At 63.5% G+C, this 27,270-nt stretch overlaps 1 protein-coding gene across 4 annotated transcripts in view; it reads right to left on the minus strand.

Annotated features, from left to right (window-relative positions):
* SCARB1 (scavenger receptor class B member 1) overlaps positions 1-23,295 on the minus strand; it is a 34,757-nt gene extending 11,462 nt beyond the window's left edge. For all 4 annotated transcript variants that reach the window (XM_059676258.1, XM_059676257.1, XM_059676255.1 and 1 more), the window contains exons 1-7: positions 22,945-23,295; positions 7,463-7,620; positions 6,169-6,310; positions 5,568-5,771; positions 4,710-4,805; positions 4,313-4,428; positions 2,565-2,731 (exon numbers count right to left, since the gene is read on the minus strand). In XM_059676258.1, coding sequence (XP_059532241.1) covers positions 2,565-2,731; positions 4,313-4,428; positions 4,710-4,805; positions 5,568-5,771; positions 6,169-6,310; positions 7,463-7,620; positions 22,945-23,070 — 1,009 coding nt within the window. In that variant the 5' untranslated portion in view covers positions 23,071-23,295. The remainder of the gene's footprint in view (positions 1-2,564; positions 2,732-4,312; positions 4,429-4,709; positions 4,806-5,567; positions 5,772-6,168; positions 6,311-7,462; positions 7,621-22,944) is intronic.
* Positions 23,296-27,270: the final 3,975 nt, after the last annotated feature.

The raw sequence follows: 27,270 nt of genomic DNA on the forward strand, positions 1-27,270 counted from the left end.
GGGCACCTTCTGAGGAAGGATGAGGAGGCGCCAGGCAGAGGGTGGAGGGTGGAGGGTGGAGGGTGGAGGGCAGCGGCATTCCAGGAGGAAGGGGGGGCAGGGGCAGATGCAGGAGGTGGGCGGGGCACGGGGAGCAGACGGTGTGGAGGGAGCGGTGGGAGCTGAGGCTACAAAGGTGAATCGAAGCCAGATTGGACCTTTGTGTGTGGGGGGGAGGAGTGGGGCGGAGGGAGCATCGCCAAGCCGCCAGGATCACAGGGGCTCCGGAGTGCACGCCCGCGGCCACGTCTCCCGATGCCCACGGGAGGGAAGAGACACACCTTTGCTCTCGCCTGGCAGCCGGTCTGCAGGAGGGACGCCAGCGGGTGTGAGCGGGGCCTGACCCGGCTCCTGAGCAGGAAATTCCCACCCAGAAACGTGAGGTCAGACGTCTCCACCAGCTGACCCGCGAGGCAACCCTGGCACATCCACCCAAGGTCAGGACAACGGCGGTGCTGCCGGACAGGGAGTGCCCGCGGAAAAGATGGAGCTGGCCTCTCAAACCTCAGCCCCAGGAGGCCCAGGCTGGTGTGCTCAGTGGTTAGAGGCCAGCCAGCTCACCAGCGGGTGCTGGGTGGCACCTCCAATGCCCAGCCCCCGTTGGAGGGCAGGAGGGAGACGATCTAGCGACGCGTCTCTCACATCGATGTCTCTCTCTCTCTCTGCCTCTCCCCCTCCCTTCCACGCTCTCTGAAAATCAATGGGAAAAATTTCCCTGGGTGAAGATTAACAAAAAGAGAGAGAAGATGCGCGTTGGAAAGCTGCTCGAGCCTCGAAGCACCAACAGACACTCTCCTAGAGACGGTCAGACAGACAGACAGACAGAGCGCGGGGAACAGACCGTCCTTCCCCGTGTGGGCCCCTGGTCTCCACAGCCACCTCCCGGCACCTGTGACGCCACCGCGCACCCGAGGGCGCTGTCCCGCCATCCGGACGACCCGTGTCCCATCTTCCCGTCTGCCCCGCGGGAGGAGCCCGCCAGAGCGAACGCCGGGACCCCCTTCTCACAGCGGGCGCAACACGGGGGCTGTCCGTGAGGGAGGCGGTCCCCAGCCCGGCCCTTGAAGGTGGCGCATCTCCACCAGACCCCCGTGGCCACGCCCCCAGGGCTGGGGGAGCGCAGTGGGTGGGGCCAGGCTGCCATCACCTGCCCCAGCTCTGGCCCAGCTGCCGCCCCGGCTGCGGACCGTCAGCCCACCTGGCGTTGTGCCAGCACCCAGGCCTGCGCTTCCTTCTATTTTATTACCAAACAGCCCGCGAGGACCGCCCAGGTTGCAAGTGCTAATGAATTTATAGCTTTAGGGCGTCTGGCCTATCTAATTGCCTGGATCACCTTTGATTGTGACTGGGACTGACGATATGTGGAGCCTGAGGCCCTGGATCCAAGAGCTGGTCTCCCGGGAAGGGAGGTGGTGGGTGTCTTATCTCCAGATAAAATGGCACAGGAAGGCAGGACCACGCGCCCCAAGACACGCACAGGCGCGTCCCCGCCGCCCCAAAGGTCACGTTTTAAAACCCCAGAAACCAGGTGCCCCTGAGCATAAAAGAGGCGAGGAACGCGAGGTGCGTCCCCGGTGGAGCACTACACAGCCAGGAAGAAGGCGCTACCCTCCCAGGACCACAGGACCACAGGACGGGCCTCGCGGATGAGACAATGGGCAGAAGGGTCCCGGAAAGAGGAAAGACAGAGAGCGCACCCCGATTCCACCCGCACGAGCCCGAAGGCGGGCAAGGCAGGGCCCACCGCCCGCTCGCTGCCCCGCTGGCTGAGGGAGCGGAGCTGCCCCCAAGCGTCCACATGGAGCCGCTGAGGCCGGAGAGCACTGTGCGCCCCCACAGCCGCACGGCCACTCGGCCGCCCGGCGAGATGTTCCAGAACAATCGGACCAGCGTCTTTCCTTCCGGGACGCAGGACGCGGTGCAGGGGGCCTGCGGAGCCTCATTCCCAAGCCCCAGGTCGGGTGTGGAGGCCGGACGAGCTCGGGAGGGGACGCAGCCCCAGGGAACCCGCCTTCGGGGGGGCGCGCGGCCTGGATGACCGGGCGCTGCAGGGCCCTGGACTGCACCGAGGTCAAGGACGCGGCCACAGGGCGGCGGGGGACCTGACGGGACGGGAGCCACAGAGCTGTTTACAGTCGCAGTTTGCGTCCCAGGTGACGGAGGTCCTGGGAGCTTGCTGCGCAGGCAACTGACCGACGGGCTTCTTTCTCAGATTATCTTTCTGCGCCGCCTTATCTCTGGCCTGGCTTATCAAGGGCGCAGAGGCCGGGATGGAGCCAGAGCAGGTATGGCCTCACCCACCAGCCCTCGGGCCTGAGGTCACAGGGCCGGGGTGACCCGTCACACCTTCAGGGCCTGAGGTCAGGGGTCGGGGTGACCCATCCCACCTTCGGGGCCTGAGGTCAGGGGTCGGGGTGACTGTCCCGCCCTCGGGCCTGAGGTCAGGGGTCAGGGTGACTGTCCCGCCCTCGGGCTTGAGGTCAGGGGTCGGGGTGACCGTCCCGCCCTCGGGGGAAGACACGTACTGAACCTGCAGGTGCTGACGTTCTGGATGCCAGACTCCAGGCAGGGACAGAAGCCCTCGTTGGGCGGGTAGACGGACCCGTTGGCAAATAAGGTGCTGGGGGCCTTGAACCGGAAGGTGGGGATGCCCTCGAACACCCCGGCCTCCTCGTAGGTGAGCTTCATGGACCTGGGGGGGCAGACGGGTGGGGTGACCCCGGAACGTGGCGCTGCGACCAGCAGGAGGCAGCCCGTCCGTGATTCTCTCTCATCGCTACTTCCCCCTCCTCCTCCCCCCCCCCCTCCCCCTCCTGTCCTCTCTAAACTCAATAGAAACATTTTTTTTAAGTGGCCCTAACTGGCGTGGCTCCGTGGTTGAGCGTCGGCCTATGAACCAGGAGGTCAGGGTTCGATTCCCGGTCAGGGCACAGGCCCAGGTTGTGGGCTCCATCCCCAGTGGGGGGCATGCAGGGGGCAGCCAATCTGTGATTCTCTCTCATCATGGATGTTTTGCTCTCTCTCCCTCTCCCTTCCTCTTTGAAATCAATAAAAAAGTATATTTTTTAAAACTAAAATAAAAATTTAAAAAGTGAATACACACAGCACAATCCCCTCCCGCTCTGCCCCCGGGGCACACTGGCCCGGGCCCCCAGCCAGGACACAAGCTCGGGGATCAGGGGCCTGTCCCATCCCGTCCGGCCATGTCCCCAGCGCCTCGCCCACCCGGGAGGCAGGGGAGCCCCTGCTCACGCTGGGGAGTTCCCATGGGAAGGGGGACAGACAGGACCCCTGCCCGGGCGCCCCAGAGCCGGCCTCCGAGGCTGCACCTCCCCAGACCCAGGGGCCCAGGCGGACGCACTCAGGTCCTCGTGCCCAGGACCCAGGTGGGAACTAGCCCAGCCAGACGGCACCAATCGTGGCCTTGTTTCACCGCCCCCCCGCAGCCTCGATGGTTTCCTGCCCACGGCCACCCACGCCCCACGGCCACCCACGCCCCACGGCCGCCCGTGGCCAGCTGCCTCCCTCGCCCTGTCCCTGCACCAGCTGCCTCCCTCGCCCTGTCCCTGCACCAGCTGCCTCCCTCGCCCTGTCCCTGCTCCAGCTGCCTCCCTCGCCCTGTCCCTGCACCAGCTGCCTCCCTCGCCCTGTCCCTGTCCCAGCTGCCTCCCTCGCCCTGTCCCTGCTCCAGCTGCCTCCCTCACCCTGTCCCTCCTCCAGCTGCCTCCCTCGCCCTGTCCCTGTCCCAGCTGCCTCCCTCGCCCTGTCCCTGCACCAGCTGCCTCCCTCGCCCTGTCCCTGCTCCAGCTGCCTCCCTCGCCCTGTCCCTGCACCAGCTTTCTCCCTCGCCCTGTCCCTGCACCAGCTGCCTCCCTTGCCCTGTCCCTGCACCAGCTACCTCCCTCGCCCTGTCCCTGTCCCAGCTGCCTCCCTCGCCCTGTCCCTGTCCCAGCTGCCTCCCTCGCCCTGTCCCTGTCCCAGCTGCCTCCCTCGCCCTGTCCCTGCACCAGCTGCCTCCCTCGCCCTGTCCCTCCTCCAGCTGCCTCCCTCGCCCTGTCCCTGCACCAGCTGCCTCCCTCGCCCTGTCCCTGCACCAGCTGCCTCCCTCGCCCTGTCCCTCCTCCAGCTGCCGTGGCCGGAGCCTGGCTCCTCCAGGTGAGCCAACGGAGCCTGCGAGGGCGCGAGGGCTGGTGAATGCCCGGGCAGCCCACGCTCTCTGAGCCACGACAGAGGCTGAGCCCCCCCCCTCCCCCAGGGCCCGGCGGGCGCTCACCGGCAGGCCTCGGGGCTGTAGAACTCCAGCGGGGTCTCGGGGGTCATGAACGGCGCCCACATCTGCCCAGACGTCCCGTTGATCATGTTGCACTGGTCCGAGTGCCAGTAGTTGACCTGTGGAGGCATCCAGGCCAGAGGGTCAGGGGTGACGGGAAACAGCGTGGCACCGGGAGCAGCGGAAGGCCCGGCCGGGGCCGATGACCAGGGATCCCGTGGGCCCGGCGGCCGGGGCTGACGACCAGGGATCCCGTGGGCCCGGGCGCCAGGGCTGATGACCAGGGATCCCGTGGGCCCGGCCGGGGCAGGGGCCAGTGAGGAGGGATGCACGCACTTCCCATCTGCCTGGGTTATAAGCAGAGGCACGTGCTGGGCGGCCCCGCGGCCCCGGCACTCACCTTGCTGAGCCCGTTCCACTTGTCCACGAGGTGGACGCGGCTGAAGTTTTTGATCCCCGTGTACACGGTGAAGAGCCCGGAGTTGGAGTTGTTGAGCTGCGGACACAGCAGAGAACAGCAGCAGCTGTGAGCCTCAGGAGCGGGGCGGGGGGGGGGGGGGGCACCCAGGGGCTGGCCCGCAACCGCCCCCCCCCGTTTCGTCCTAGGCAATCCCTGCGTCCCCAGTGCCGGGGGATCGAGAGGAGAAGGACCAGCCCGGCTGGAGTGGCTCCGTGGCTGAGCGTGGACCCAGGCACCAAGAGGTCGCCAGTTTGATTCCCGGTCAGGGCACATGCCCTGGCTGCAGGCTCGGTCCCCAGTAGGGGGTGTGCAGGAGGCCGCTGATCGATGTTGCGCTCTCTCTCTCTCTCTCTCTCTCTCTCTCTCTCTCTCTCTCTCTCCGTCTCCCTTCCCCTCTCTGAAATCCATAAAAACATATTTGGAAAAAAAGAAATAAAAGAGAAAAAGAAAAAACAAAAAGGGAAGGAAAACCAGGCAGCTCGGATCAGCGCTATCGTCGCCAATCACATCATGGGAGCCTGGATCAAACTATGCCTGAACCCATCCTTGGGGTTTTCAGGTACGTGAGCCAGTAACTCCTCTGTCTGATTTAAGCCAGTGAGAGGAGCTGGGCTTTCTGCCAGTGACAACCCGCGGCCCCAGGGCCCCCCGCCAGCCCCCACGGCAAGCCGGTGGCTGGAAACGGGAGCTCTCCGTTACACTAGCTAGCAACAAAAAAATCTATTCTTTTAAAAAGCCGGCGACTGGCCTCCGGGACGTGTGGACGGAGGAGAGGGAAGGTCTCCGAGCCGCGCGTACCTCCGCGAACAGCCCGAACTTGCCCTTGATGGGGAACACGCCAGGCAGGTACTTGTTGACCAGGCTGACGAGGGGGTCGTCGTAGCCCCACATGACCTCGCCCACCGTGCGGTTCATGAAGGCGCGCTGGCGCAGGCTGCTGAAGGCCAAGGTCATCAGCATCTTCAGGGCCATCGGCTTCTTCTCCATCATCATGGCCGCGCTCTGCAGAGCGAGGGGGCAGCCGGGGTCAGAGGCTGGGGGTGGCCGGCCCGTCCCCCCTGGGCCTTGAAGCCTGGCCTCGAGGCGGAGAGCCCCGGGGGCACCCGGCTGGCGGGGCTCAGGGGTTGAGCATCCACCTAGGAACCCGAAGGTCACAGTTCAACGCCCAGTCAAGGGCACAGGCCCGGGTTGCGGGCTCCATCCCCAGTGTGGGGCGTGCAGGAGGCAGCCGGTCAGGGATTCTCTCTCATCATTGATGTTTCTCTCTCTCTCCCTTCCTCTCTGAAATCAATAAAAATATATTAAGAGAGAGAGAGAGAGAGAGAGAGAGAAGGGCCCACGGGGAACCTGTCTGGCTAAGGGCCGCTGCGGTGGGCGTGGGGCGGCCGCGGGCGCCTACCAGCACCAGGATGTTGGGCATGTTGATGTAGTCGCTCTCCAAGCCGCTGGACTTGAGGGGCTGGAACTCGAAGCTGCGATACTCGAGGAAGGAGACCGTGTCGTTGTCGTTGAAGGTGATGTTGTCCTTGTGCCGGTACTCCCTGCGGAGAGGGGCCGGTCAGCGCCCAGGGGAGTGGGGCGACGCCTGGCTTCCTGGGGTGCCCGTGCCTGCGCGTCTCTGCACGTCTCCAACCTGCCGGTGCCACAGCCGGGCCTGGTCGCCGCCCCCAGTCCGTCCTCCCGCCGTCTGCCCACCGCAGGACATGCGAGGCGCATGGGTGCCCAGGAGAGCGCCCCAAAGCCCGGCACGTCCCCTCCACCTGGCCAGTCCGCCTCCGTGAGTCTCTGCTCACGTGTCACCTCGTCCGAGAGCCCACCTGGTCGTCTCGGCCCTAACGTACCGCACCCGACACAGCCCTAGGCCCCCTTCCCCGACTCTAACATAGGATTTTACTGCTTCATCGTCACCCGCCCTCCCCCCTCGGCTGCAGGCAGCTCAGGGCTTCTGTCCATTTCCGGGTTCCCTGTGCCTAGAACAGCACAGAAATCCACTGGGTGAACGAGTGAGCGAATCAGTGAATAAATGAGTAAATGAGTGAGTGAGTGAGTGAATTGAATGAGTGAGTTAAAGAATCAATGACTGCGTCAACCGGTGTGGCTCAGTGGATAGAGTGTCCGCCTGCGGACTGAAGGGTCCCGGGTTCGATTCCGGTCAAGGGCATGTACCTTGGTTGCAGGCACATCCCCAGTAGGGGGCGTGCTGGAGGCAGCTGATCGATGTTTCTCTCTCATCGATGTTTCTAACTCTCTATCCCTCTCCCTTCCTCTCTGTAAACAATCAATAATATATATTTAAAAAAACCAATGACTGAAGAAGTGACTAGTGAATGAGTGACTCAATGAATGAACGAATCAATAAGTAAAAGGGTGAGTGAATCAGTGATTGAATAAATGAATAATGAATGAGTGAGTGAATGAAGGACTGGATGAGGGAGTGAGTGAGTGAGTGAGTAAGTGAATGCTTGCCACTGACTCTGACTCGAGTGTCTGACTCCCAGACCTCGGGCACAGCTGTTGAGTTTCGCCCCTGGTTGCCCAGAGCCTGACTGCACGGAACAGACAGCGCACTTCCGGCCCGTGCTGTCCCCGAGCCAGGGCCTGCTTCTGGAGTCACCCTGGGGCTCAGCATGGCAGCCCCCCACCCCGTCTGCCCCGCCCTCCCCGCCCCCCCGCCCCGCCGCCTCCCTGCTCACCTGTACACGTAGGGCCCGCGCTCCCGCACCTGCGGCTTCTGGCCCTGCAGGACCTCGTTGGGGTTGACGACGTCGAAGAAGTAGACGGAGAGGTAGAAGGGGACGGGGATTTCCTTCCACATGTCGAAGGTCAGGCTACTGGGGTCGATGCGCACGTTCTGGGGGCGAGACAAACGCGCCGTGAGGGGTGAGGAGGGCGCCCGCCCACCCGCCGCACAGACCCGGCCGACACCCCGGCCCCCCAGCACGTCCGGAAAGGGGTTTGCACAATTAAAGTTAATAGGGAATCTAGTCAGCTGGTGTGTGTGGGTGTGTGTTTTATTGATTTCAGAGAGGGAGAGGGGAATAGAAACATCAATGATGAGAATCACTGATCGGCTGCCCCCTGCACGCCCCCGCACTGGGGATCGAGCCTGCAACCTGAGCCTGTGCCCCGACCGGGAATTGAGGGTAACCTCTTGGTTCCTGGGTCAACGCTCAACCCCTGAGCCACACTTGGCTGGGCTTTTGTGTGTTTTAATAACAACGGCCCGATCAGGGGACCCTGGCAATTGAGAGAGACTCATTGATCAGCCCACAACCCGAGCAGGTGCCCTTGACCAGAATCGAACCCAGGACCCTTCCGTCTACAGGCCGACGCTCTGTCCACTGAGCCACACCGGCCAGGGCTGTGCTCAGCGCTTCACCACAGGACCCCTCCCTGGGCAGCGCCTCCACCCCCCGCCCGGCAGCCAGCGACAAGTGTTAGGATGGTCCTCGCTCCCCGCTCCCTGGGAACGAGGGCCTACGTGCGCGAGCCGCCTCGGCAGGCCTGACCCTGACCTTTGTCCAGGAAGGTCCTGCTTGGGGGGGGAGGGGGAGCCCGGACCACGGTGACCGAGTCCCGCTGACCCCGTGGCTGCGAGGTGAAGCCACAAGATTGGGGTGTGCGGCGGGGGGAGGGGGGCCCTGTGTGCCAGGCGTGGGGAGCGAAAGGCCTGTCTCCCGCTCAGTCCTAATGTGGACGCGGTACCTGGGACCCAGAGGACCACTGGTATGTGGGGGGGGGACTGTGGGGCACTGATGGGGTCACCCCCAAACCAAAGGCATCAGCGGCCATCCCCCTTCCAGGCTCCTGCAGCCCTGAGGGCTCAGTTCTGCCAGATCGCCCCACATTTCATGAGCTTCTTTTTCAATGTGTCTTTATTGATGTCAGAGGAAGGGAGAGGGAGAGAGAAACATCCACGATGAGAGAGAATCATGGATCGGCTGCCTCCTGCACAACCCCCACTGGGGATCGAGCCTGCAACCCGGGCACGTGCCCTGGCCAGGAATCGAACCCTGACCTTCTGGTTCACAGGTCGATGCTCAACCCCTGAGCCATGCCCCACGTCTTCAGGCCACAGCTGGCTCACCAGCTGCCCTGGCATCACCTCCCGGAGGGAGGACCTTCCGGTGGGGAGAGGGGTGACCCCGGGCTGGACGCCACCCCCTCTTGTCAAACCCTTCCCTGCACAGGCAGGAGGGCCGCCCGGACAGGGGGCAGTGAGCTGGGCGCCGGCACCTGAGCGGGGCTCTGCGAGGAACAGACCGGGCAGCGGTGTGTGTGTGGGGGGGGTGGTCTTGGCCGGGGACTCAGCCGGGCAAAGGCCAGGAAGGAAGCCGGACGTATCCACACGTCCGCCAACAACGAATGCGCTTTAAAAACAGGTCTTAAAATAACCCGAGTGGCCACCAACAGGTAAACGGCCGCGGCCCCGAACAATGGACACCCCTCAGGAACAGGAGGGAGCCCGCTGCCGGGAAAGCCGCTGCGGGCGGACGGACGGACGGGCGGACGGACGGACGGAGCCAAGCAAGGACCCGGGGCAGGTCCAGGAGGTCCCCAGGCAGAGAGCCCCAGGCCTCGCGGGGACAATCCCTGAGGGCGGGACCTCGCCCCGGGCGACCCTCCTCCCCAGCGCATCTGGTCCTGCGGTTTGGGGTCTGGACCCCCTGGCCTTTCCTCCCTGAGACACCATCTAGGCCAGCGATGGCGAACCTTCTGAGCTCGGCGTGCCAGCATTTTGAAAAACCCTAACTTAACTCTGGTGCCGTGTCCCATAGAGAAATTTTTTTATATTTGCAACCATAGTAAAACAAAGACTTATATTTTTTATGTTTGTTTTATATATTTCAATGCCATTTCACAAAGAAAAATCAACCCAAAAAATGAGTTCACGTGTCACCTCTGACATGCGTGTCATAGGTTCGCCATCACTGAACTAGGAGGTCACGGTTCGATTCCCAGTCAGGGCACATGCAGGAGGCAGCCGATCCATGATTCTCTCTCGTCACTGACGTTTTCATCTCCCTCCCCCTTCCTCTCTGAAATCAATAAAAATATATTTTAAAAGAAAAATACAACAAAGAACACCAAGCAGGGGACACATGAGGCCACACGTGGCGCTTTGCACGTGGCAGGAGGTTTGCACGGCCCACGAACCCGTCCGCTGTGAACGGTCTGGGAGCTCCGGCCGTTGTCTGCCGCGTCCCCCGCCTCCCCGGGCCTGGGCCGTGCATGGCGACCGGCCGCGTGAGCTCTGAGCACGGAATCGCCCGGAAGCATCGGGCGCGGTCTGCCACGTACTCCTCTGCCTATGTTTTCGTGACTCATCGTGAAGCGTAAATGTTTTCAAAATGCAGAGTACGGCCGGGCAGTGGCTCGGCGACCACGTGATGGGAAAGAATGAAAATTTCATCCACGTTCATTTTTTAGCTCTTAGCCTACTTTTCTGTTCTTTTTAAAAATATGCTTTTATTGATTTCAGGGAGGAAGGGAGACGGAGAGATAGAAACATCGATGACGAGAATCACGGGTCGGCCGCCTCCTGCGCGCCCCACCCTGGGGATGGAGCCCGCAACCCGGGCCTGTGCCCTGACCGGGAGTCGAACCCTGACCTCCTGGTTCCTAGGCTGACGCTCAGCCACTGAGCCACACCGGCCCGGCACATGGCATCGACTGACGATGACGACAGCGGAGGCGAGCCGCTCAGACAGCACCAGCGGGCCCGGCAAAGCCAAGCACGAGCTCTGTCCCTTCCCAGACAGCCCGCCGCCCGGCCTCCCCTCCCCGCTCCCGACTGGCCACGCGGCCACCGCCCCTTCCTCCCCGGTGGAGGGAGGTGACAAGACCCCCACCCGCCTGCCCCGACGATGGCAGCGGGCAGATCTGTCACAAGGACTATCGCCCAAGGAGCCGTCCTCGGCGGCCGTGGCCGCATCCCAGGAACACATGGTGGGGCCGCCAAGGCCGTGCCAAACGGGACAGCGGCTCCTGCCTGCAGGGACCCCGGCCTGGGGCTGCCTCCCCCAGCCCAGCGATCGCCAGCCTCTCCCTCTCCCAGCGCGCGCGCGCGTGCACACACACACACACACACACACACGACACACATGACGCACGGCACACATATACACGGCACACACTCACACACGCGGCACCGAGAAATACACGCTTTGCCGATCTGACCTAAACACTAGGTCTCGTTGTGAATCATGCGCCCTGGGCGGCTGTTGTTTGTTGGCTGTTGGCTTTATTTTTTTAACAACCGAAGGGAAAGGGGTCAGTGCCCCTGACTAAACAGTCCGCCAGGAATTGCACATTTTATAAACGCTGGGGGCGCGCCCGCCAGCTGGAAGCCGAGGGTTAACCTTTAACAAGAGGCAAGGGGTGCTGTCATGACCCCAGGGCCCTGGGTCAGGGCTGGTGCCCACTCCCACCAGGTCGAGCCCCGTAGGCCTAGCCAGTGTGGTCAGTGGTTAGAGCGTCGCCCTGCGAACCAGGAGGTCTGCTTCCAAGTCAGGGCACAGGCCCGGGCTGCAGGCTCGATCCCCAGTGCGGGGCGTGCAGGAGGCAGCCAGTCCATGATTCTGTCATCGATGTTTCTATCTCTCTCTCTCCTTCTCCCTTCCTCTCTGCAATCAATAAAGAAATATATTTTAAAAAATAAATAAATTTAAAAATAAAGTAAAACGGACCCCAACCTCCGCGGCCCCCCGGGGAGCAGGGCCTCACGCTCTGTGAGGAGGGACGCAGCTCCGCCCTTGTGGTGTCGCGTGTACGGGGCGGGCAGGGTGCCCGGAGGCCTCCCGCCGCCCACAGGCGTGTGACCTCCCAGACCCGAGAGGCGTCAGCCCGGTGGGGAGAGGCCTGAGGGACAAGGGCCGCGTCCAGGGAGGGGACATCCTGTGGACGCACGGCTTCGGAAGGAAGCCCGGACCCGCGTCACCTCCGGGCGAGGACCCGGTGGGCGAGGAGCGGCCTTTCGCGGGCCTTCCTGTTCCCGCGCCCGCGCCCTCTCGCACGCGTCTCCTCCGTGCCCTCCGGCCCGGGTTCTATGCCGCTCGTCTCGGCCGGTCCAGCTGTCACGGTGCCGTGGCCGCCGAGCAAGCCGCCCACAGAGGGAGCGGCTTTCAGGACCAAGTCACGCTCCCGGGAGCCCAGGCACCGAGGTCGGAGCTGCACCCGGCGTCCCAGGGGCGCCAGGACTGGGCTCTCCAGCTGCCGGGGGTCAGACGGTGTCCCCCAGGATTCACGTCCACCTGGGGCCTCAGAGCGGGGCCTTATTTGGACGCAGCCTCCTCGCAGATATAATTAGTTCAGGCTCTCAGATGAGTCATCCCGGGTTCATGGGGCCCTGACACCCAGGACGGGTGTCCTTATAAGAAGAAAAGAGGCCGGCTCAGCGGCTGAGCGTCCACCTAGGAACCAGGAGGTCAGGGTCCGATTCCCGGCCCGGCCACAGGCCCGGGTTGCGGGCTCCATCCCCAGTGGGGGGCGTGCAGGAGGCGGCCGATCCATGATTCTCTCTCATCATGGATGTTTCTCTCTCCCCCTCTCCCTTGTGCTCTGACATCAATAAAACTATATATGTACATATTTTCTAAAGTGTTCTTAAAAAATAAAAATAAATGCCATGGATGCCAGCGCCACCTCATGGCACCAGCCCCCAGCCCCATGCCTCACACCTCTCACCCACATGGATGTGCTCACGTCCACCCGCAGGGCACCTCCCAGCTCCCAGAGGGTGGCTCCCAGGGGCCTGGCCTCGCAGGGGGGCCCCTCCCGGCCACACATCCGCCCAGTCCCAGGGCAAGAAGGGCGTGCCCGGGCTTTGGGACGGGGCCAGCTGGCTGGCGGCCCTTCCATCCATCGGGACCGTGGCTCATGGCCTGACAGGAGTCCGGGCCGTGTTGCAGAATAAACCTGCCGGCTACGAGTCCAGACCGACTGCTCCGCATCTGCCCGGGCAGGTTTCGGTAAAGGGCGTGGAGTCCTCGGTGCGCCCTCCGGCACACACAGGAGCCTCCCACCCGGGAGAGCAGACAGAGCCTGACCTTTGGCACGACCCGGCCGACACCGCTCCCCGCTCACGGAACAACAGCTCCTCCCGACCCGCCGCCGGGTGTGGGCGGCGGGGAGGACTGGCCGCCTGGCCGCCCGCGGGTGACCGGGTCCCGCTCCCCGGCCCCTCGGCCTCCGCCTGCCTGGCGTGACCTCTCCCTGGGGTCCCGCCTCCGGCCCTGCTGCCCCTGGGTTTTCTCCCCGAAGGAAAAAGGGCAGATGGCACCGAGCGAAACCCCGTTCCCCGCGTCACCACCTGAGACTGCAGGACCCCGTCCCCGGTAGCACTTAGCTGAGCCCGGCCGGCCGTGTGGCTCAGGGGCCGAGTGCCGACCCCGGTTCCCGGAGGGGCCCTGCGCACGTGACCCCTGCAGCCTGTTTACTGTTTCCTGTCTGTCGGCCCCGGGAGGACCGGGGCCGGGAGGGCAGGGACCGCGGTGCTGTTGTCTCTCTGTCCCGAGCGCCTGGGCCGCTGCCTGGCACAGGCCCACGGGTCTCAGCTATTGATCGAATGGGCGTTTGGAAGACGGGGCTGGCTGCACGGGGAGGGGAGGGGCGAGTGCCCGGTGGTGGCCCTGGGGCCGTGGGGCCGGCTTCTCCCCCGGCACGGCTGCTCCAGACTCGGGCCACACCGTTCCCTCTGCAGCCAGACTGTTCTCTCTCTCTCTCTCTTTTTTTAATCCTCACCTGAGGATGTTTCCCCATTGATCTCTAGAGAGAGTGGAAGGGAGGGGGAGAGACAGAGGAACATCCACGTGAGAGAGACACGTCGACGGGTGGCCTCCTGCATGGGCCCCGACTGGGGACGGGGATGGGGCCTGCAACCCAGGTAGGTGCCCTCGACCAGAACTGAACCAGAGACCCTCCAGTCCGCAGGCCGAGGCGCTATCCCCTGAGCCACACCGGCCAGGGCCAGAATGCTCTTTTAAAAGAAATGCAGTGGATAGAGCATCCGCCTGCAGACTCAAGGGTCCCGGGTTCGATTCCGGTCAAGGGCATGTACCTTGGTTGCTGGCCACATCCCCAGTAGTGGGTGTGCAGGAGGCAGCTGATCGATGCTTCTCTCTCATCGATGTTTCTAACTCTCTATCCCTCTCCCTTTCTCTCTGTAAAAAAATCAATAAAATTTATTTTTTTTAAATAAATAAAAATAAAAGAAATGCAGATTGGAGCATTGCACGCCCTGGTTGAAACCTCCCCCGGGGTGGACCGCCCATCCGGCCCCACAGCCTGTAAGTACCTTCTTCACAGGCCCCTGCCCACCTCCCAGGCCTTCTCCTCCAACACACCACGCTCTTTCCTGCCACAGGGCCTTTGCACATGCTGTGCTGCTCCTGGCACTCTGCCCCCGCAGCCCCCAGCTCTTACGCTTGGTTCCTATTTCACGATAGCAGACGTGGGAAAGGGAGGCGGCAGCAAGAAGGGCTGCGGGGCCCTTTGCCCCCGGTCTCCGCACTTCATGCGTTCAGGTTGCATCTCCGTGCTGACAGTCTTAGAGATGACTTTGTTAGACTCTATCCAAGACCTCTTAGGAGGTGGTAGCTGAACAGCTCATTAATTTTTTTAAATATGTTTTTATTGACTTTAGAGAGAGAGGAAGGGAGAGGGACAGAGAGATAGAAACAGCGATGATGAGAGATCAGCGATCGGCCGCCTCCTGCACGCTCCCTCCTGGTGATCAAGCCTGAAACCCGGGCCTGTGCCCCGACCGGGAATTGAACCATGACCTCCTGGTTCATAGGTCAACGCTTAACCACTGAGCCACGCCGGCCGGGCCTGGGCCTGTTTTGAAGCCTTAAAGCCTCCTGGTGGTTTGCCCTGGCGGGTGCCTCTCAGCGGTTACATGTCAGCCTGAGGCCCAGGGGTCGGGTCTGCCTGCCTGGCTGCCTGGCCGCCCGCGGGTGACCGGGTCCCGATCAGGGGCCTGTCGGACCTGGGCTGCAGACCAGACCCCCAGCCGGCTCAGGGCGCGTGCAGAAGGCAGCCAACTGCTGTGTCGCTCTCACATCAATGTTTCTCTCTCTCCCTCGACCCCTCCCGCCCTCCCTCCTCCCTCTCTCTCTCAAAATCAATGGATTTTTTCTCACCCCTTCCAAGTGGCGTGAGGGTCCCCAGATCATGTAAATCAGACTTCGATTTCCCCGATTAATTAAAACATTAACATGCGCACGAAAAACCAACGGGGAGGACACCCCCAAGGGAGGGTCAGCAACAGAGCCAGCACCTGCGGGCGGTTCCGTGGGAAAAGCGAGCAGAAGGTCAAGGCTGTGCCTGAGACTCTGGGCACGAGCGGAGCCGCCACCGAGATGGGACCGAGGCGGGAGGGGCGGGCCGTGGGCAGCGATGAGCCGCCTTTGACCACCGGCTGGGGCTGGGGCTGGGGCTGGAGCTGGAATTCAGGGGGGAGGTAGGGGCCCGGGACGCCCGTTGGGGACAAAGACGGCGCCGTGGACAGAGTGGTGCGGGCCGAGCTCTCCAGGGAATGCGTGAGGACAGCGGGCGCCTGCGTCCCCTGATGCCCCAAGGCCAAGAGGTCAAGGAGACAGGGCCAGAGGCACATTCAAGTGTCGGAGGAGCCATCCGAGAGCCTCCGAAGGGGGAAGGGATGCGAGAAGCGAGCAAGGGTCAGGCCACTCCCGTTCCTTCCCCTGCCCGGGCCCGGGGACAGGAAGAAACAAGGGGCTGGGGGGTGGTGGTGAGAGAACAGAAAATGAAGAGGGTGACGGGGTCACAGTTCTCTGGGTCACAGGTCGTGGCCTCCGGGCTCAGGGGCTCCCAGCTGCAAACCAGACCGAATCAGCCCGCCAGATGGGACCCCACCCCGGCCCCCGCCCCGCCCCACGGGAGCCACGGCCTGTCGTCCTGCTTCTCTTTCCACTTCAGCTCCTGCCGGCCTCTCCCCGGGGCCCGGCCGCCTGCGCCTGCGAACGGAGGGGAGGCGGTTCCTAGAAGGCCGCCTGCTCTCTGGGGTTCTGTGCGTTTGTGTTTCTTGGTGGAGCCCGACGCTGGATTCTCCGCAGAGGAGGGCGCTCCCGGTGCGGGCCTCGGCCGAGTCCCCTGTCAGCTCCGCACGGGAAGTCTGTCCCGTGGGCTGCGGCGGGAAGCGGCCTGGGGTGGCTGTGGCCCCCGGGGCCCCTCTGTGGGGGACACGGATGTGGGAACAGCCTCCTGGGCACCAAGGCCCAGGGAGCCCACGGCCTGGACGGAGCACACGCCCAGCACACGCCCAGCACACGCCCAGCGAGCCCGCGGCCTGGACGGAGCACACGCACAGCACACGCACAGCGAGCCGGCAGCAGCGCGCTCTGCCCGTCGGCCGGGGGCGATGCCAGCAGCTGCCGGAGGCGAGTTCTGGGTAACCCACTGCCTCTCCCGGCAGCACGGAACCCATGGGAACTGTTCCCCGAAGGAGAAGCGCCAGCCCTGGGGAGGCCAGGCCCTGGTGGGATACACAGCACACGTGTGCACCCCAAACAGAGACATAGATCAACATACATGTGCATGTGTGTTTCGTGTGTGTCCACATACCAACACAGAGGCTTATGTCAACACTTGTGTGCATGTGCCCACGTGTGGTCATGCACAGCGGCATGGGGCCACATCAATGTGTGCGCACACTTGCCCACACGTGTAGTCACACATACAAGCACATGGACTTGCACGTGTTGTATTGGTGTGGGGGCCCATGTCAACACATGTATATACACATTCTGTGTACACACCGATACAGAAACACGTGCCTGCATGTGCTTTGGCATGTGATCACACTAAAACACACAGGTGCACATGCTCTCACAGGTTCACGGGCCGCCAGTCACGCGTGCACAATTGGCCCACATGTGCACACTAACACCCATGTGTCACCTACATGGTGCAGCTGGGAGAAGCAAATGCCCGGGAGCAAAGCAGGAACCGAAAATGGACGACTCAGGCCCATGCGCTGCTTCCCAGCGGCACCGCGGAGCCTGGCGTGGCCCTCGCACGCCCGGGAATAGGAAGTGCACGTGGGGCGGAAGAGGAAGGAACGGAGCAAACGGAGCGGGGCGGGAGCACCTGGCCACAGCCCCACCCACAGCCCCGGCCACAGGCACAGCTCAGTTCCCACGGCCACGGCCCCTGAGCCACGGCCCCTGAGCCACGGCCCAGTCCCACGCCCACAGCTCAGTTCCCACGGCCACGGCCCCTGAGCCACGGCCCAGTCCCACGCCCACTGCCCAGTCCCACGCCCACGGCCCAGTCCCACGCCCACTGCCCAGTCCCATGCCCACGGCCCCGACCCACGGCTTCCCTAAGCGGCCAGGCGCGGGGCTGCAGGAGGCACCCGGCCATCCAGGGCCTGGGAGCGGTCCGTCTGCCACCGCGATGCCCTCGGCACCGCCGACCGAGCAGGTCCTGCAGGGCGGCCAGGCCAGGCCCAGCGGGGCCACGGCAGGAGAGGCTGCCCCCAGCTCCCTGGGCATCGGGTCTGGAGCACGGCCCTGAGGGGAGGGGGCACGTGTCCCAGCGGCTCTGGAGGGAGAAATGCTGAGGAGAGAGGCCGGGGACCCACCCTCCTGGCCACGCGGGACAGGGAAGGGGAGGCGGACCGGGGCCTGGACCGTGGGCCCTGCCCCCAACACCCAGGCCAGCTGCTGGGGACGCAGAGGAGGGGCACGGGGTCGCCCGGGCTGCCTGGATGGACCACCTGGTTCTACCCCTTCGGCCGTGTGACCTGGGGCAGGTGACTTCCCAGTCTGCGCTCCCCCCTCCCCAGTGCACAGAGAGCCGTGTTCCACGGTGACCCACACGGAACACACGGAAGGCACAGAGCCGGCACCGTCCGTGTTCCACACGGTGCCCACACGGCAGGCACAGAGCCGATCCCGTCCGTGTTCCCCACGGTGCCCACACGGAACACACGGAAGGCACAGAGCCGATCCCGTCCGTGTTCCCCACGGTGCCCACACGGAACACACGGAAGGCACAGAGCCGATCCCGTCCATGTTCCCCACGGTGCCCACACGGAACACACGGAAGGCACAGAGCCGGTCCCGTCCGTGTTCCCCACGGTGCCCACACGGAACACACGGAAGGCACAGAGCCGGTCCTGTCCGTGTTCCCCACAGTGCCCACACGGCAGGCACTGGTGACGGTGTCTGGCGGACTCCGCGCTCATTACTGTTATCTCGGAAGCCTCACCTTCTAACTGACGGGCCAGGCTCTGCCAAAGGGCACGGAGGGCGGGGAGGGCGGGGAGGAGGGAAAGGAGCTGGCGACCTCACAGCGCTGGCCTCTGCTCACGCCGCTGTCCCGCTGCCAGCCCGCCTGGGCCGTGGGGAAGCCACGGGGACCGTGACAGCCCTGCCCCAGCAGACTCCCTGCTCACACGGGAGAAAGAGAACCCACGAGTAAACATACAGAAGAACAAGGGGGTCGACTCTCAGGGAAAGAGGGGTGAGCTACGCAGACATCTGGGGGGGTGAGCCTTCCGGGGGGAGGGGAGAGCAAGCCAGAGGCTCCGAGGGGGACCAGGCCCGGCGGCGCCAGGACCACCCGGGAGATGAGCGTGGCCCGGCCGGCGTGGCTCAGCGGTGAGCGCCGACCCAGGAACCAGAGGTCAGGGCTCGATTCCCGGTCAGGGCACAGGCCCGGGGGCGCAGGAGGCAGGCGATCCATGATCCGCTCTCATCGTGGATGTTTCTGTCTCTCTCCCTCTCCCTTCCTCTCGGAAATCAATACGAATATATTTTAAAAATACAAAGGTGATCTCCCTTTAAAAAAAACACACACACGCATGTACGCCCGGGCCCTGGGCTGTGCCCTCCCTGGGCGCTGGAGGCCAGAGGCCAGGCACACAGGCTCGGTCCTAGGTGGTGGGTGCAGAACTCCCCAGCCCCCTGGGTCTTCCTCCAACACAGTCTCTCTCTCTCTCTCTCTCCCCTCCTCTCTCTCCCCCCCGCCCCCAGGCACATGCACATACCAGCGAGGTCACCTGAGGCAGGTGACTACCTCAAGCTTCTATTTCCCACCTGTCGATGATGATGGGACTTACGTCCCAGGATCCCCCAGGACGAAAGGAGGGGTCAGTCACAGAGACCCTGCCCCCTGCCTGGTGCCGGCGATAGGGGACCCTGCTCCTCGGGGGTTAGGTCCGAGAACCTCTCATCTGGTCCTACCCACGGGGGGCGGGCGGGAGAGAAAAAGCGAGTCTCGCTTGCTCCCCCAGAGCTTCTCCTGGAGACCTCGGGACACGGCACTCCGCTCCGGCCTCCTGGTTCGGGGTCTGATCCATTTGGCCATTCTTTTTTTTTTTTTAAATATTTATTTTATTGATTTTTTACAGAGAGGAAGGGAGAGAGATAGAGAGCTAGAAACATCGATGAGAAAGAAACATCCATCAGCTGCCTCCTGCACATCTCCCACTGGGGATGTGCCCGCAACCCAGGTACATGCCCTTGACCGGAATCGAACCTGGGACCTTTCAGTCCGCAGGCCGACACTCTATCCACTGAGCCAAACCGGTTTCGGCCATTTGGCCATTCTTTGCAGAAAGCTACGGATTTGCTACTCTTTTACTTTATTTTATTTTATTTAAATATGTTTTTATTGCCCTGACCAGTTTGGCTCGGTGGCTAGAGCGTCGGCCTGTGGACTGAAGGGTCCCAGGTTCGATTCCGGTCAAGGGCATGTACCTTAGTTGCGGGCACATCCCCAGTGGGAAATGTGCAGGAGGCAGCTGATGGATGTTTCTCTCTCATTGATGTTTCTAACTCTCTATCCCTCTCCCTTCCTCTCCGTAAAAAATCAATAAAATATATTTTTTAAAAAGTAAAATAAATAAATATGTTTTTATTGATGTCAGAGAGGAAGGGAGAGGGAGAGAGAGAAACATCCATGATGAGAGAGAATCACGGACCGGCTGCCTCCTGGGGATGGAGCCCACAACCGGAGTGTGAGCCCCCGTGGGTGGGGAATGGGACCCATGGGACCGCGACCTCCGGGTTCATAGGTCGACGCTCAACCCCCGAGCCAGCGGCCGGGCTGGAGTTCTGTTCTAAACGCGCGAATGGCGCCAGCGCTCTTCCCGGCCACCGTGCGCGCGGCCCTCCCGCTCAGACGCCAAAAGGCACGTCCAGTTCTCCAGCCCCTCCCTGGGCCCCTCTGCCTCCGGGAAGTCCACCGGCCAAGAGCTCCCGCTGCACCTCCTGTGGCCCAGGTGTGGCGAGAGGCTGCTGCCCCACGGCCACAGCTGTGTCACCCGCCCGCCCGCCTGCCCGCACTGACCTCTGCTCTGCCTCAGTCTCCTCATCCGCGGGAGGGATCACACCACCTCCTCCGCCTGTTGCACAAGAGGCTGTGCCTGGTTCCAACGAGAACTGAGGTGCACCTGGGCATTTCCACACACGCACACACACGCACACACTCACACTCACTCACACTCGCATGCACACACGCGCGCGCACACACACACTCACGCACACATACGCGCATACACAGCCACCTTTGTAGTCACAGTGTCGCCAGAAGGCAAACCAGATGGGCCCCTGACTGACAGGTGACATGACGAACCCAAGGTCCCCCCCCCCCCAGAACACGACCCACGGGGTCAGCAGCCCTGGGCTCCGGAAGCTGGCGGGGGCTGCAACCCCGTCAGCAACCTGAGGACGCACATCGCGGGCACCAGAGTAACAGACAGATAACAGTATGGGCCCGGCCGGCGGGCTCAGGGGTGGACCGTCCACCTAGGAACCAGGAGGTCAGGGTTGGATTCCTGGTCAGGGCACAGGCCCGGGTTGCGGGCTCCATCCCCAGTGTGGGGTGAGCAGGAGGCCGCCGATCCGTGATTCTCCCTCATCATGGATGCTTCTGTCTCTCTCTCCCTCTCCTTTCCTCCTGAAATCAATAAAAACACATTTTAAAAACATAGATTCACGCGTAGAAGTGAGTGCTTGCCAGGTCGCTATGGTCAAGGTCTGGGGACGATGGCGGAGGGCCGATCTGAGCGGGGGAACGAAAGGAGGAAAACGTTCTCTATTGTCCCCATTTGAATTTTTCTTCAAAGGAGCCCAAAAACATCAAAACAGAGAAATCAAAGCACAAACGTCCCATTCATGTTGCCCGTGGACGTGCGCAGCCAAAGGAAACACGGGGCAGCCCCTCCCGCCCCGTCCCGGCCCTGAACACTGGCAGCTTCTTCCTGAGGAAGCCGGGCCGGGGCCTCCGGGGCGGGCGGGGGGCGCCGGGCTGGGCTGGGCTGGGCTGGGCCGGGCCGGCCTGCAGCCTTCACGCCACTCGGCCTCGGACCAATCGCCGTTGAGAGTCACGGAGGATGCCGGTTGCTCTCGCTCCACTTTCAGCCCAGGAATCCCAGCCCCGGGACAGCTGGGGACGAGGCAGAAGTGGGGAATCAGGCGTTGCACGGGCACGCGGGCGTGCACACACACGCGCACACACAAGGCACATGCTTAACCGAATCCGCCGCCGTAGAAAGAAAACCCCACTGAAACAGGCCCAGGAATGACTGAGCTGCCAGCTTTCTTCCCCATGACCCACCCGCCCCCCATGTCACCCCCAAAGCAAGAGGCCCCCCACGCTCCCACGCTCACGCCACCTGAGCGTCAGCCCCCCTGTGCACTCACTCAGCACACAAACCGTTCGCCGGCGGCTCCCGGAGATACAGCGCTCACTGCGAAATCACCTGGAAAAGGATGGCCCGCCGGCAGCCACCCCGGCCGCCTGGGCAAGAATGAAGCCAGTCTCCGCGCTGAGGTCCCCACGCCAGCTTCTCCCCACGCCAGCTTCTCCCCACGCCAGCTTCTCCCCACCATCCCCAGCGGACGAAACAGAAAAACAAAGAACAAAACACCAACAAGACTCACACACAGAAAACACACACAAAACCAAACGGAGGAGGAACTCGGTGACATCACAGGGATCTCCATGCCATCAGATTACAGGACTTGGGACAGATTTGAAAACCAAAAAAAAAACACACACAAAAACTGAACAATGTGGCCAAGATGACTCAGATCAGACAACCGCTCCCCAGAGGCCTTGAGAAAGGCCCAACTTTGTCCCTGCCTGGCGGGGTCCCAGGAAGGGTGGGCCAGGTCTAAGCAGGTCTCCCTTCACTCACTCGCTCATTCATTCATTCATTCATTCTCCAGGCCCCCAGCGCTGGGCACAGGGGCGGAGGGGGGAGTTCGGGCAAGCCTCTGTTCCTGAAAAGTCGCCTAAAGCAACGCAGGCGGAGGGAGGGAGAGAGGTCACCTGGCGAGGGACAGACAGCATCCGCCTCCACGCAGCTCTGGGCCACGGCGGGACCGTGGGCAGAGGTGAGCCTGCGGCTTCCCACCTGGGCGCAGGAGCCGGTGCCAGCTGTGGGCTCACAGCTCTGAGCCACTTGGACTCAAGTGCAGCCTGCAACCTCCCTCGACTCCAGACTCATTCGAACAGGTCGCCAGCCTCACAGGGCAGGCCCTGAGCGGCTGAAGGCCACCGGCCCGTCCTGGGGCCGGTTTAAAGGGCAGGATTGTGCAAGTGGGGGAGCCTGGCTGTGGGCTCCAAGGACCCTGCCTACTCAGCCCTGGGCCTGTGCCCGCCCCTGCGTGAACCCGGAGAGAAAAGCCGCTTATCCCCTGCACCAGGGAGGCAGCGCAGGGGAGGAGGGAGCGGTTGGCCTCCGAGAGGGGCTGGGCAGCAGAGAGAGTGGCTGCTGGCACCGACTAGGCCTGGCACCCAGGGGCGCCCCTTAGGCGCACATGAGCGCTGGGCTCCTGGCCTCCCCGGCTCCTGGGGAACAGGCGGAGGCAGCCCTGGTTTGAGCAGACACCCCCGCCGGCGTGTGGGCGCGCTCCCCGGGCTCCCCGCGCTCCCCGCTCCAGGCCCGGCCGGGTGGGGGCAGCCCCGAGCGCGAGGTCGGGCTCCCGCGTGGTGGGCCACCCGGGCCTCCCCAGCGAGCCTCCAGCCAAGCCCCACGGCGCTCCCCTGCGCTCCCACCCTCAGCCAGACGGGGGGCGCCGTGGGGAGGGGGGCCGCGGCCTCTCCCCCGCGCGCCTCCCCCACTCCCCGGCGCCCAGCCCGCCAGCCCCGCCGCTCCCCGCCGCTCCCCGCCCCCCGCCGCCCGCACCCCGGCACCCACCTTGAGGATCTGCTCCCTGATGAGGGACGGCACAGACACGATCATCACGGCGCCCAGCACCGCGCACAGCAGCCCGAGGACGCCCAGCGCCGCGGCCGCCCAGCCCGCCTTGGCGCACCCGCCCATGTCCGCGCGCCCGGGGCCCACGCGGCGCTCCGGCAACTGCGCGCCCGAAGGGAACGGGGTCCGGGCGCAGAGGCGGCAGAGGCGGCGACTCCGGGGACCCGAGAGGCGGCGGCACGGCGGGCCCGGGACGTTGGCGCGCGGAGGAGCAACCCGGCAGGTGGCCCGCGGCTTTATGCGCCATCAGGGCGGGCGCCGCCGGACCGCCCCCGGGCGCCCGGGGCAGCGGGATTCGGGCCGGCGCCCGCGGCGGGGGCGGGGCCGGGGGCGGGGCGCGGATCGGACGGTCCGTGGGGGCGGGACGGCCACGCCTTCGCTTCCCTTTTGGTGGAGGCCCGGCGTCCCGGGCCTCGGCGTCCGTTGAGCCAGGCTCCCCTCCCCCTCCCCTTCCCACCTGCTCCCCGCTCATCCCTCCCCTTCCCCCCCTCCCCGCCCACTTCCCCAGCCTTGATCGTCCTCATGGTTCACTTTTTTTAAAAAAGAGGGGTTTTTTTAAAATAATTTTTTATTGTTGAAAGTATTACCTATGTCCTCTTTGTCCCCATCGGCCCCCTCCAGCCCGCCCTCCCCACCGCGCCCAGGCCTTCAGCATCCTATGGTCTGTGTCCACGAAGGGTTGTGTTTTTTTTGTAAGATTTTTTTACTGATTTCAGAGAGGAAGGGAGAGAGAAACATCAATGATGAGAATCACCAATCAGCTGCCTCCTGCACGCCCCCTGCTGGGGATCGAGCCCACAACCCCAGCCTGTGCCTCGACTGGGAATCAAACCTGGGACCCTTCAGTCTGCAGGCGGACGCTCCATCCACTGAGCCACACCGGCTGGGGCCTGGTTCACTGTTAGACTTTTCCAACCGAGAGGGGGGGCCTGTGCACCCTCATCTCTGCCCCCCCCCCCGCTCACACACACACACACACACACACACTACTAGCCTCTCCCTGCCTCGGTGTCCCGACACCCTGGACTTGGAATTGCACCCCCAGATATCTGCGGGGTTCCTTCCTCCTGGGCCGCGGGAAGCCACCTTATCGGCAAGGCCTCCTGCCACCCTGAGTCAAAGGAACTCCGCCAGCAGGCCCAGCCCACCCCCTGCCTTATCGCCCCCTGCCACCTGCCGCCTGGCCCACTGGCGTTCGTGTTTTGCATTCGGACCTTGCACCCCACCCCCCACCCCACTCCACCCCTGACTTGAAGGCTGCGGGCCGAAGCCGGCCCCTGCCCCATCCGGCTGCCAGGAGGGACCCCGCATGCCCCAAGCCCTCTGCAAACAGAAGGAGCCGAGGAGGAGTCTCCCGGGTGCTGGGTCCTGAGCCAGGGGCCTTGCACGGGTGACCCCGGGTGACAGAGAAGGGAACAGGCCCACAGGGGCGCACAGAGCTAGGTCTCCGCTTCCTGGTGAAGGGGCGGTGGATGACTAGGCATGAGCCAAGGAATGGTGGGTATTTGCAGGTAGCGAGCGCCCCAGGGAATTGAAATAGGTGGGCGCGTGTCCCCCCAGTCTTACCCAGGCCTGCCCTGAGTTCTGGACCCCGGATGCAGGCCCTTCTCCTCCTCCTCCTCCTCTTTCTCCTCCTCCTTCTTCTTCTTCATTTATTTTTATTGATTTCAGAAAGGAAAGGAGAGTGAAAGAGAGAGAAAAACATCATGATGAGAGCGAATCATGGATCGGCTGCCTCCTGCACGCCCCATACTGGGGATCAAGCCTACAACCCGGGCCTGTGCCCTGACTAGGAATCGAACCCAGGACCCTTCAGTCCCCAGGCCAACGCTCTATCCACTGAGCCACACCAGCCAGGGCCAGGGCATTCCTCTCATTCTTAGGTGGGGTTCCACGGGGAGGGAGGAGGGTGTCCCCGATACCTGGGAAGGCAGGCCGGGCCCTAAGGGCTCAGAGCCAGGCCTTCTGGAACTCTCTTCTACCTCGGGGGGCCAGCAGCGTTCCCCAGGCCTGTCCCTGCGCGGCCTGCCCTGCCTGAGTCCGTGTTCACTGAGCACCTACTGCACGTTGGCCAGAGAGCCTTGCCCGGCACTGCCTTCGCCGCAGGAGACCCAGCCTCACCGAGGTGCCAGGAGCAGGGCCCCACCCGGACCCCGATCAGGGTGGCTAGGGCACGGCTGGGTGCCCGATGGGAACAGACTCCCCAAAAAATCCATCCTCCTGGGGTTCCCACCCCAAAGTCCCGGGGCAAGTGGCTTGGCCAGCTCTGGGCCTCAGTTTCCTCATCTGTCCGATGGGGAGAAGGGGCTCTCGCCAAGGGCTGTGGTGAAGATGAAAGGGGTTGGGCCCCGGCCGGTTTGGCTCAGTGGATAGAGCGTCGGCCTGTGGACTAAAGGGTCTTGGGTCCGATTCCGGTCAGGGGCACACGCCTCCAGCTCTACCAATGGATGTGTTTCTCTCTCTCTCTCTCTCTCTCTCTCTCTCGCTCGCTCTCGCTCTCGCTCTCGCTCTGGCTCTCCCCCTCCCTTCCACACTCTCTAAAAATCAATGAGGGAAATATCCTCGGGTGAGGATTAAAAATAAATAAAATAAAACCCCCGCTTAAAGAAGAAAGAAAGGTGAAAGGGGTTGGGAAACGGTGACAGTCGTCACCCAATAAACACTGAAGTCACCCACTGGCTAGTGAACGCGTCCCTCAGTCAGGTCGCACACGGATTCATTCGCAAACATGTCGCGTCGGGTTCCAGAAGAGGTCGGGGGCATCGGCCCGGGGGCAGCAGCCGGGGGACGGCTCATTTATGCGTTACATGTTACGTGTGTCCTGCTTGGGGCGGCACCGACTCCCCACAAGCTGGCCCCGGCCCCCGCCCCGAGCAAGGCCCTCTGGCCTTGGACGTCTCCCCCATGCATGTCCGTGTGATCTATCGCCGCGTCTCCAAGGTCGGAACGTGCGTGGTGCTTACCCAGACGCCCAAGGCCACGGAGGGAGGCCGTCATGTCACGCCACGCCGTCACCTGACCGGAGGGAGAGGCGGAGAAGAAAGGAGGTGGGACCCGTGACCACCCGTGATCTCCATGAGGGGAGGCCCTCCCAATGGGGGGGTCTCAGGAGGGGGAGCCGGGGTCAGGTTTTAGAGGGAGGCCGTGCGGGAGGAGGAGGCAGGGCCAGGGTGCGGGGCTCCAGGGAGCGTTAGGACGAGTGCTCCACGCTGCGGTCAGAGAGGCCGCCAGAGCCATGTCCCCCCACACTCTTCCCGGCTCCACACCCGCATGGAGAGGGAGGGGCGGGTGGGAAGGGGTTGCTGGGGGGAAAGGGTACATCTGAGTCACTTTCAACAATAAAGATTAATAAAAGCAAAACAAAAAACTGGGCCCAACCTGCATGGCTCAGGGGTTGAGCATCGACCTAGGAACCAGGAGGTGAGGGTTCGATTCCCGGTCAGGGCACAGGCCCGGGGTGCGGGCTCCATCCCCAGTGGGGGGCGTGCAGGAGGCAGCCGATCCGTGATGCTCTCTCATCATGGATGCTTCTCTCCCTCTCCCTCTCCCTTCCTCTCTGCAATCAGTAAAAATATTTTTTAAAAAAGAAGAAAAAGAATGTGCTGGTCAGCAGGGTGCGGGGACTTGCTTACTGCCTCTGGGCCCGGCTTCCCTATCGAAGCAGCAGGGATGGGGCGCCCACCGCCGGGGCGTCAGGAGGGTGAAGGGCGCTCACCTGGTCACACACGGAGCAGGTGCCCCCGGCAGGTGGGAAGGTGGAACCCCCCCGCGCCCTGCCGGCTGCCCACCCGCCCCATCGGGGAGTTTTCCCCCCACAGGCAGCCATCGCCAGGTCACCAGCTGGTGCGGGCGGCGCCTGAACCAGGTCACTTGGCCCCGGAGCCCAGGCAGATCCCTCGGTCTGGTCCGCACCGAGGAGGAGGAGGAACAAGGGCAGGAAGGGGAAGTGATAGAAGGAAGAGAGGCGTGAGGGGGCGGGGGGCAGGCGTCAGGGAAAGGCCACCAGGAAGAGGAAACCATCGCCTCTGGCCACATCTGGGCCCCAGCCCCGGGCGAGGACAGAGCAGGAGCTCACGTCCCTTCGTTCTTTCAGCCCGTCCTGGCTGCGCACCTACTATGTGCCGGGGCCCCAGAGGTGGACACGGGGAAGCTCCCAGGCCTGGCGGATCTCAGGCGCCAGCTGAGGAGCAAGATCGACCCGTGATCAACACAATCGCCGGTCATTTTATAACAGGTTGGAGCTGTGCTGTGCGATCCGGTAGCCGC

Source organism: Myotis daubentonii, chromosome 19 (assembly GCF_963259705.1).
Source record: "Myotis daubentonii chromosome 19, mMyoDau2.1, whole genome shotgun sequence".
In the NCBI taxonomy this organism is placed as follows: domain Eukaryota; kingdom Metazoa; phylum Chordata; class Mammalia; order Chiroptera; family Vespertilionidae; genus Myotis; species Myotis daubentonii.